Here is a 10,833-nt window from a genome sequence, read left to right on the forward strand (position 1 = left end):
CACAACATAAAGGCGAACCATTTGTATACCATTTTGTTACATAGGGTGAAAAATGGATTCTTTTCAACAATTGCAAGCATTCACTACAATGGTTAGATAAAGATGAAGTGCTGAAATGCTGTCCAAAACTGAATATTCATCAAAAAAGCTAATGGTGTCTGTTTGGTGGTCCAGCACTGGTATTATCATGAAACCTGATCAGTCGATTACAGTGGATGTCTACTGCAACCAAGTGGAGAAAATGATGAGGATGCTTGCGATTAAGCAGCTGAAATTGGTCAATAGAGACAGGCCAATCCCCTTGCAAGACCACATGTCACAAAAAATGTTCAAACTACAGAAGCTGGACTTGGAAACTCTCTGTCATCCACCACATTCACCAGAGTTTGCACCAACTGACTACCACTTCTTCCAGGCTTCAGACCACTTCTTGGAAGGAAAAATAGTCAATTCTCAACAAGCCATGGAAAATGCCTTTCACAATTTCATCGCCACTCGCTCTCTATGCTGCTTCGCTGCTGGCGCTAGCAAGCTACCACTAAGATGTCAAAAATGTGTTGGTAATTTAGGCACATACTTCAATTAATTGTACTTCTTTTTTGAGATGTAATAATTTAAACTTTTGATTCAAAATTGGACATTTCATATTTAATGACCTAATATAATTGGCAAATTCTGACACAGTGAACTATTAATATTTAATGTGTTAGGCAGAGACTTTTCTATTCTTTCAGATTAGGGCAACAGATGTTGAATGCTTTGGAAAGAGCAATAGTTCCATTATTCTAATGAAAATTCTCATTTGTAGAAGTAAACTTTTCTAAAAAGCACAAATTTGTTCTGTATGTTCTTATCTGGAACTATTCTCCATTTTAAAATCTAAATCATTTGTCATATTTTATCTACCATTAAATAATTTAATATTCTATAAATATGAAATAACTTACATAATTAAAGATATGTCTCATTTTCAGCAGTGGAACTATCTTTGTAAAATTTTATATAACTATTTTAGAAGAAAAATATATTTTAAATGAAACAGAGAAATGTTTTATTTAAAGGAATTCTGTTGATGATCCATTCCCAAATTAACCTTTGTTTAAATATGGATTTTTCTTATTGAGATAGAATTAACCAAAATACAGAAAACATTTTGACTTAAACATGTAAGGAAAAGGAATGCAAATGCCTAATTTAAAAATCACTGTCTGGAGGATGGACACACTTGAAGCTCTAACTCGGGCGGGGCAAAAGCAATATATGTAACCTAAACATTTGTACCCCTGTAATATGCTGAAATTAAAAAAAATGTAAAAGAAATCAAAATCAAAAAACCTTTATCAGAAATGTCAAAAAACCTTTACCAGAAACACCAAAAAAAGTCAAGTTTTTGAAACCTTTTTTTCTTCATCTTCAGTTTACATTGTCCAGAGCTGAACTAAAGACTTTGGTTCTTTTGGAAATTATTGAAGGAGTTCTAAATCTTAAGTTGAATCAAATTATTTCTAGGTAATTTGGTTTCTACAGCAGAATTTGTTAAATGGGCAATTGCTATGTTTTATTTAATGCCTTACTGGTGGCTGAGATCTAATATTCCCTAGAGTAGTATATTTTTAATTCTCTTTACCATAGAACACATAACTCTTAGTACTTAATAAGAGATTTTGCTATATTACAAATATCCTTATGATAGCAAATGAAAGATCCTTCTTTTCTAACTTCACTGCTATAATCATATTTTATTACTTTATTTTTAGGTATAAGATTCCAAGACATAGATGTAGCAGAAACACTACAACCAATGCTTACAAAATACGACAACAGTTTACTTGAAGAAGCCAGAGGAGAAATAAGAAATTTGTATGTGTTCTTTTTGTGGTCATTTTAGAACTTTGTTTGTTGATCATGTCTTTTTTTTAATCCCTCCCTTTCCTTTATTTTAAATAAAATTGGGTTACATATAAATAATTTGCTCCACTAAAATACAGCCATGTTTCTGTAGGGTGACAACAGATATTATCTAATATGTTTTTAGTAAAATGAGGAAAATGAACAACTTACTGTATTGATGGAAGGGTTTATAAAATACTCTGCTTTATTTATGATTTTACTCCCAAAGGAATACCATAAAGTCTAGTCATTTAGAATAGTGTAAGATTTACAAGCAGAAAATCGCAGGTAATATTTTTAGATCCTGAATCAATTAGCTCTTTTTGTGGTTAAAAAAAAAAAAAAAAAGGAGGGAGTGGCTTAAAAGTTTGGAGTTATCAGATACATATGGATTTCAGATTTTGTTTCCATATGATTCTATGGTACTGCATTCTTCATCATATCATGGTTTCAAAAAAGTTACTTCTGCCACATTTAGCTTACTTTTCCAGTTAATCAAAGCCTCATGGTTTCAGTGTCTGCAGGTCACACAAATGAAGGTAAGGTTCCACTTCGTTTATAGACCTTCACCTGGATCATCAAAAAAATAACAATACTGAGTAAGGAAAGAAAACATAACACAAAGAGTAACATACTTTAGATAGTTATTTGAGAATACTATGGCCTTAAAATGTTTCCTTTTGAATATTTTAAATATCAGTTACAATAATGATTAGCCAGTGGGAAAATAAAAGACTAGACATAATCTTGTTACCTGATAATCAGCTGAAAAGCCAGGGTTGATAAAAGTTTCCTGAGGCTCATTACACTGGGATGCTGCCAGACATGCTAGAAATAAATGCATGCCAGAGAATACAAGTTATGTTTGGCAAATTTCCTGCCATATCTCTCTGAAGTGTTAATTTGGGTGATAATAGGCAGATGTGAATATATGAAAGAAGAAAGGCATATAAATTATCTGAAGACCAGATGGTAGAGTACGTAGTAGGTGATCAATAAATACTTAATTGAATTGAACCAAAATCCAATCCATTGCCCAAGACATTATCTTGTAAAAAGCAATATCTTGCATTATTCCATATGTATTTCCAAATTGTCACATTGAATCTGCTCCTATTCCATTGAGTGCAGAGGCACTTAAGCTAAAATTTTTAACTTCTGTTTGCTATTTATTATGAAGAACTTCCTTTGCACTGATCTTAAATACTGCACATTTTCCCTCAAACTACAAATTCTTATATAGGCTCTTTTTTTTTTTCAGAGAAAACGTTATTCAGTCACAGAGAGGCCAGATAGAAGAGTTAGAGCACTTGGCCGAGATCCTGAAAACTCAGTTGAGGAGAAAAGAAAATGAAATTGAGTTATCTCTTCTTCAGCTTCGAGAACAGCAGGCTACAGATCAAAGGTATGTTGAAACAGAAATATCGCTTTGATAAGGTCAAAATTAGTTTAAAATACTTTATCATGTGCTGTAAAAGGATAAGTTTATCTAGTCTATTTTAAAATCATGTTTTTACTTAACATTCTTTGTATAACCTCACTCTAGACCTACTAACTACTATCAACAACTCTAGTCTAAAGATGGTTTTCCATAACCTGCTCTGCTTTCAAGCAGCTTCTGATGGGTGGAAATCACCCTTATCTTGTTTTATCTTGTTTCCTTTGTTCATTTGCCGCATTTTCCAAGACTGCAGAAAGTTGGTTTTTTTTGTTTGTTTGTTCTTTGTTTTTTTTTTTTTTTTGAGACAGGGTCTCCCTGTTGTTGCCTAGGCTGGTCTCATCAAACTCCTGGCCTTAAGCAATCCTCCTGCCTCAGCCTCCGAAGTAGCTTGCAAGAAGTTCTGATACCATTTGATTGTAGCTACCTAGAGAAATATGGGTGACAGGAACTCAGCTGTTGGCATACCTTGCACATAAGTTCAGCCTTATTAAAATTTTTTTCAACCTTAAAAGACAGTAAATTCCATAATATGGTATCAGTTTTTGGTCCCCAAAAGATGTTACCTCTCCTAATATTCAAAGTTTGTGTCACAGTCTGTTGATTGTTAGGGATTACTCTGGGACCTGTCAGTAATCTCCTTGCCACCTTTTCATTTTTGACTTTTTATAATGTGCAGTATTTTCTTTCCCATCTTCCTTTGTCATTTTTGGTTCCTAATGCCAGTTCACTCATTTTGTGCTTTGACATTATACTTTCAACAAGACTTTACCTTATTCTTTCTTGAACTATTTTCTTCCCTTTATGGCTTTTATCTGTTCTTTTTCCTTTATTTTATTTTATTTTTCTGGGCCAAGCATACACAAAAGTAGAGAGAGTAGTATATGGAACCCCCATGGTACCCATCACTCGGCTTTAACAATTATCAGTATCTTACCAATCTTGTTTTGTCTGTTTCCTCTACTTTCTTTTCTTTTTTTTTCTTTTACAAGATAGGGTCTTGCTCTGTTGCCCATGCTGAGTGCAGCGGCACCATCACAACTCACTGAAGCCTCAAATTCCTGGGCTCAAATGATCCTCCTGCCTCAGCCTCCCAAGTATCTAGGACTATAGGCACACACGACCACGCTAGCTAATTTTGTATTTTTTGTAGAGATAGGATCTCACTGTGTTACCCAAGCTAGTCTCAAACTTCTGCCTCAAGCAGTCTTCCTACTTCAGCCTTCCAAAGTGCTGAGATTTATAGGCATGATCCACCAAGCCCTGCCCTATTTTCTTCAATTAATTAACCCCAGTTAGATATGTCACCTTCCCCGGAAATATTAATACTTTAACATGTATCTCTGTCTGAAAAGGAATATTTTTTAACATAACCACCATCCATTATCACACCTAACAGAATTCACAGCAATTCCTCGATAACATCCAATAACCAGTTTATATTCAAACTTCCCTGAAAATGTTTCTCTACTATTCATTTGATTGGAATCCAAATAAGGTCTACACGTTGCATTCGGTTGTTGTGTCTCTTATGTCTCTTTCTTTTCTCTCAATTATTTTTTTAAACCAAACCTATTTCCTCTACTTATTTTTCTCCTTTTCTCCTGTGATACTCTGCTTATATGGCTAGTTTCTTATTTCAAAAAAAGTAAGATTTTCTAGCTTTTTATTTCAGATTTAAAGTTAATTCATCTTTTATCAAACTAAACTTACATAGTAATATATGAAGAAGCTAAGAAAAGATCCATGCTTACAAAATACGACAACAGTTTACTTGAAGAATCTTTATATTTCAGAGATTTAAAAAATTAGTATTAATTCATATCTCTATAATTTCTGTTCCTAAAAAGCTGTGTGTAAAGTTAAATTATATAAGGAAGTCCTATATCTAGCGGCATTATATACCGTTTCAAGTGTAGGGCAAAAGAAACATGAATATTTTTGAGAATTATATTTAAATTAGGAGATGTAATTTGAACCTTGGCTTTAAACCAAGGGTAAACTTGAATACCTAGGAGTTATCCATATTCCCCTAGGAAAAAGAACTGATTTAGACTCAGCCTTCTTTAAAAACCAAGAAATGATTCTTTGTGAGGAACAGTGTCTGAAGGATCAAACCTCAACACTGAATATGACGATCATAGTAAATTGCTGACAGCCATCGTTAAGACATTGTGTGAATATAAAAATTCACATGGGCCAATCCCAAGCTTGAGGCTGTCCCTATCAGATTTCCTCAACCACTGAGTACAAGGTTATCAGGGACTGCTTTCCCTGTTACAGTTCTCAAGTCCTTAGAGGATAAAATGGACAGTTTTGGTCATTCCCTTTTCCAAAGAGATATGGTCACCTAGGAGCCAGACTTTTGAGTATTAAATGAAAGGGAGACCCAAAAGCCCTTTAATCCTAGGACCAGCAGAGGAAATAGACTGATAGACAAGGACACACTGTCTACTATAAATATTGCCAACAAGAGACACCAACTTATACACATAGAAGAATTAAGGCTCTCCTCAGGGGGCTATCTTATTTACTCTGTGGCTGTCTATTTTTTGTCACACCAAGAATTAAAAGCAGAGACAAAATGAGTATTACAGGCAAAGGAACTTTTGTTGCAGAAGCCAAAGAAATAGTTTGTACGCTACCTCACTGATTTTCTAAAATTGAAAATTTATATGTCATTTGCCTAGAAGGAAGGATATCTGTAGTGAATAGCATATTGTTTCTTGAAATACAGTTGTGAAAGCTGAAGAAATAATTTAAAACAAGGGTACTCAATGCTTTTTTTAATGTTTACACATATCTCAAAATTTTATGTGTAACAGCAATTTTTTTGAGACTAATGGAAAACTGTTGAAAAAAATGTCGGGGAGAATATAAAACTTAGTATAATTTACTGTAGACAAAAATCACAAAATGGAAACCATATTTAAACTTCTCTTTCACGGATACATTATTTCAGATTTGAAATTCTAGAAGTCTGATCTGGATGTTGGACTCCTTGTTCTCAAACATGAACTTAACGTAGTTGTAATCTCCAGAGTGGTAGTGCTTGGTATTTATGGCAAAGAGCCTTTTCATAGAATAATACAGAAACTCTTCGTAGTATGTGTTTAATAGACCAGTTTGGTTTGGCATCAGCTTGACATAAACTTTTGGTTATCCAAAGCCCTTAATTGCTTTGAAGTAAAAGCCCAGTGCTGCTCTTTTTTATTAAAATCATGTTTTTTCCTGTTGTTGTGGTCTATTTTGGAAGACTGAGTTGTGATTTTTGCATATGTTCTACATAATGCCTCATTAGCAAAAAATCTTGTATCATTTACAAGTAGCCTGAATGTCTGTGTTGTTTTGAACAAAAATCCATATTAAATTTAAACAATATAAAAATGCACATTTTCTGCTTATTAAAAAGGCCGTCTTAAATTAAATGCAAAGCAGTAACTAGTGAACACATGTACATGAACATTAAAATCAGAATAATTTTACCATTTATTGACCTTTTTCAACTCCAAAAATATTTATACTCTTACCAAATGTGTAACTAGTTTGTACTAAGTGTTTTTTTAAATAAATGTTGGGGTGTTTACCTTCTTAATTAAAAATCATGTAAGTGCCGTAATGTCCCAGTGGAGAAAATTTAACCCATAAGTATTTCAAACACTCTGACTTGCCCCCTTCCCTTTGGCGGACAGCATACTGTCAAATCTTACAACAGAGAGGCCTTTTGCAGCCATGCGTTATAAGAAACATCTTGGCTTTAGGGGCTCACTCTTTGTCCTCTGCACAGATACCAGATTGCTTCCTAGCACTCTAAGTTCTTCCCCAAGGTTCCATTTTAAAAAATTGCAAACCTACAGAAAAGTGGAAAGTAGAGTAGAGTGAGTACTCACATACCTCTTTTACCCTTAGCATATTTGTGAATGGTACAAGAAGCCTGTTTCTGCATTCTACATGCTCATGCGTGAGCCCTTTTTTCTCTCTCTCCTCTCTTCGTTTCTCTCCTCTACTCTCGTATCTCTTTTCCCTCTCCCCTTCTGCCACTCTTCCATTCTCCTCCACACTCTTCCTTCCTCCCTTCCTCCCTCCCATTTGAAAGTTAGGTGCATATATCACTTCATCTTCTGTACGCTTATAAGTATCTTCTACTAGGAACAAGGGTACCCTCCTACACAACCAGAAATCAGCTATCACATTCAAGACATTAAACAATGAATGATACGGTAGTGTTATCTAATATACAGTCTACATCCAAACTTCCCCAGTTGTTGCAATAATGTCCTTTATAACTTGGATTTTTCTAAAATAGCTGTTTTTGTTGTGTTTTAATCTAGGATCCAATCAAGGGTCATGTGTTGCATTTAGTTCTCGTATCTTTTAAGTTTCTTTTATTTTAGAATGATTCCCCACTCTTTTCTAGCCCATTGACAGTAATTTGCAGAATGCCCCTCAATTTTGATTTGCCTGATTGCCCAGCCCCCTAATTTAGAGGGCACATCTGGTTCTCTGACAGAAGGGTGCCTGGGACCAGGGATAACCATGCAGGCATTATTGCACAGGAGAGTGATCTGTCATTTTTAAAAAATATATTCACCAAGCTCTTACTGTTGTTTTGAATAGCTTAGGATTTGCCCAGTGAAAATTATCACACTCAAATATTAATACCATTTCTTTTATTCCTGTCTTTCTTATTAATATTATGTAAGGTTTTTCTGTGATAGTGACTTGACATATTTTCCCAGCACTTTATATAAACCACAGAAATTGTCGCAATATAACAGTAACTAGTATGTTCGTGCACACATGATTGTGGAAGGTAAGTTAAAACTTAGGAGTATCTTAGAGGAAGAAAGCAACTTAGAAGAGTGGAAAGAATTTAGGTCTTAGAACTAGCTTTGAGTGTTAGCTCCATCACTTAAAGGCTCTGGTTAAATTCTTTACTTCTCTGAACCTCAGTTAGCTACCTGGACTGTAAAATGAATAGATTGAAATGGGTAACTGTTTCCCTACCTTTAAACAACAGCCATTTTCTCCCTGGGGACCTCGTGTTTCTGAAAGATTTTGCCTACTAAATAAACTGTTTGTATTCATCAAAGATCTATACCATGGCAATTATTCCTTCTGATAATTGTGAAATAACCTACGTTAATGCACTGGATTGGCATAATTCTATCAAAAAATAAAAACAATACAAAACCTTTAGTTCACTTTTGCAACTTAATTGCCAGTAAATCTGCATTTCCCATTGGGCTTTTTGAAATAAGTCTCAGCTTCCCGTGCCTATTACTATAAATCTGTAGTCGGAATCCATTAAACTTGATCTTAAAAATGGTCCCCATAAGAAGATGAACAAGGATTTGGGTTCATCCTGTCCCCAGCATTTTCATAAGAATGTAATTATATGCACGTAGAGAGCCCAACAGAACTATCCTCTCCATTCCTGTGGGTGGTAGGAGTAAGAAAATACTGAGTTCTGATTTATAGTTTGACCCAACACCACAGGTAAGTTATGATCCAGCGGCAAATAAACATACACAGACAAATTTTTTCCTTTATGCAATCTTAAATCAAGGAGTACTATTTTCACCTATGAACTCAAGTAGCAGTTTTGAGCAAAACCAAATTACCTTTCAAGTAGACTTTTGTAGTGAAGCTTATTCCATTGAGTTTACTAGCAGCCTTCTGTAGTCCTATTCAAAAGTGGTAGCCTTGCTAGTAATTGTTATCTGTATATTTCTAATAAGAACTATGAATGACCCATATTGCTTTCAACAATACCCTTACGGAATGTCTGCCACTATTTTAAAAAAAAATCTAAAGACGCTAAGGTTGTTTTCAACCTTATCCCCTGAATTTAGTCAGCCTAAAACTATTACTCAAAAAGAACCTCTCCGTTCTGTCTCATAAATATTTGACCTCACTACTTCCCAGAATCTCATAGCCTAGGTTCTGTGTTCTAAAGCCTTCTCTTCTAAATGGTGTTAAGTACTATAACATTTTAGTCTCAAAAATTCAAGAGGCTTTTTTTAGCTTTCATAATCCTTACTCTAGCAAAGAAAGAAATGTTGGCAGGGGCGTGGGGGAGGGGAGTTGAGTGCCTGGGGAATAAAGTATATGAAACTTTCACTGGAGCAAAGATTTTTGTTTCTTAAGCTTTCATATTAGACTATACATTACATAGCTCCACTGAAAATTTTTCCTTCTCCAGTGTATCTGAGGTTTTAAGTTTCTGGATTTATTATGGCACCCAGTAGCAAAGCTGGAGTCAAGTGTTTTCAAGCTTCCATTAGAAATTCCTTTTTCAGAGTTTATTGCTTGACTGTTTCAAATTATATGAGAGAAACTTGGCACACAGGTTGTTGAGCTGGATTACTTTTTTCAACATAAAATCTAATTTATTTCAGTTTGTTTTTAATCTAGAAATGGGCCAACAACTCTTCTCATAGTTTTAGAAGATTTGATCATAATTCTAAATCATATGTCTGTAAAAAAAAAAAAAGGGAAAAAGAAAGAAAAGCAACTGCATTTTGCAGCTTAATCGTTCATGGTTTTTCAAAATCCTTGCTGAAAAATTTGAGAAATTTATTTTACAAAGCACTTAATTAGTATGCTTTGATAGCTGTTTGAAAATTATTTCACCATGTGTAAGGCAGCATGTATGATTTGGTACATGACAAAGTTCATCTGAATGTTTTTACCATGCATTGTTCTTTCTGTTAGAATGTCATCGTCCTGAAGATTTGGTATTCCTGTCATAGTGTGTGGAAGAGGACAAAAAAATTATGCGGAGGTCACTTAAAATATTGCTCATAAAATTAGCCCTGTGTCTATTCTTCAAAAACCAACCTGACACCTTACTCCACATGCATAGAAGTCTAGGACTGGCATCTTAGAAATGACTCTAGCTTCCTTTTGTCTACAACATCCTTCTTCTACTCCTTGCCATCTTTTTGTGACATCTCCCTTCCTCTTTCTCTGTTACTTCCACCCTTATTCTTTTACCATAGTTCATCTATGTAAAAACATTGAAGTGACTGTCAAGTTTGATGTGATTTTCATTGTATAGCTTCTTAAAGGCTACATTCATCACATTGCTGATTTTAACTTCTTACATTATCACTGACCCAGCACTTTTAGCTTAACAGGTTATCTTTTTCGTCTCATTACCCTCAAAAAATATGAATAAATATTAATAAAGCCTCTAAAATTGATACTTAAAGTAATTATTCAAGACTTGCAGGTTTTGCATTATCCCAGAGAAGGTATACTCTATAGCAAACTGACCTTTTATTTAAAGTGCCACATTATTACTGTTTTCTAAATACTATTTATGTTGTGTTTATGCCTACTCATTCAGCATTATTGGTATAAAGTGTCCTGTCATTTCTCTTTGCAATATTTTGAAAAGTTTAAACTCCAAGGAGTTATGGAAAATACTAAAGAAAGCAACCACCAATTAAACCACTGAAAGTTTTTGAAATGTGCTTACTGGTCTTTGACTTACAAAG

General features: G+C 34.3%; 1 protein-coding gene across 1 annotated transcript in view; it reads left to right on the forward strand.

The window, feature by feature from the left end:
• The window catches only part of RPGRIP1L (RPGRIP1-like), a 121,361-nt gene that overhangs the window by 8,526 nt on the left and 102,002 nt on the right, over window positions 1-10,833 (forward strand). Inside the window, 2 exon segments of the mRNA XM_012652658.1 lie at window positions 1,758-1,860; window positions 3,152-3,295. Coding sequence (XP_012508112.1) covers window positions 1,758-1,860; window positions 3,152-3,295 — 247 coding nt within the window.

The sequence above is a fragment of the Propithecus coquereli genome, unplaced genomic scaffold (genome assembly GCF_000956105.1).
Source record: "Propithecus coquereli isolate 6110/MARCELLA unplaced genomic scaffold, Pcoq_1.0 Scaffold395, whole genome shotgun sequence".
In the NCBI taxonomy this organism is placed as follows: domain Eukaryota; kingdom Metazoa; phylum Chordata; class Mammalia; order Primates; family Indriidae; genus Propithecus; species Propithecus coquereli.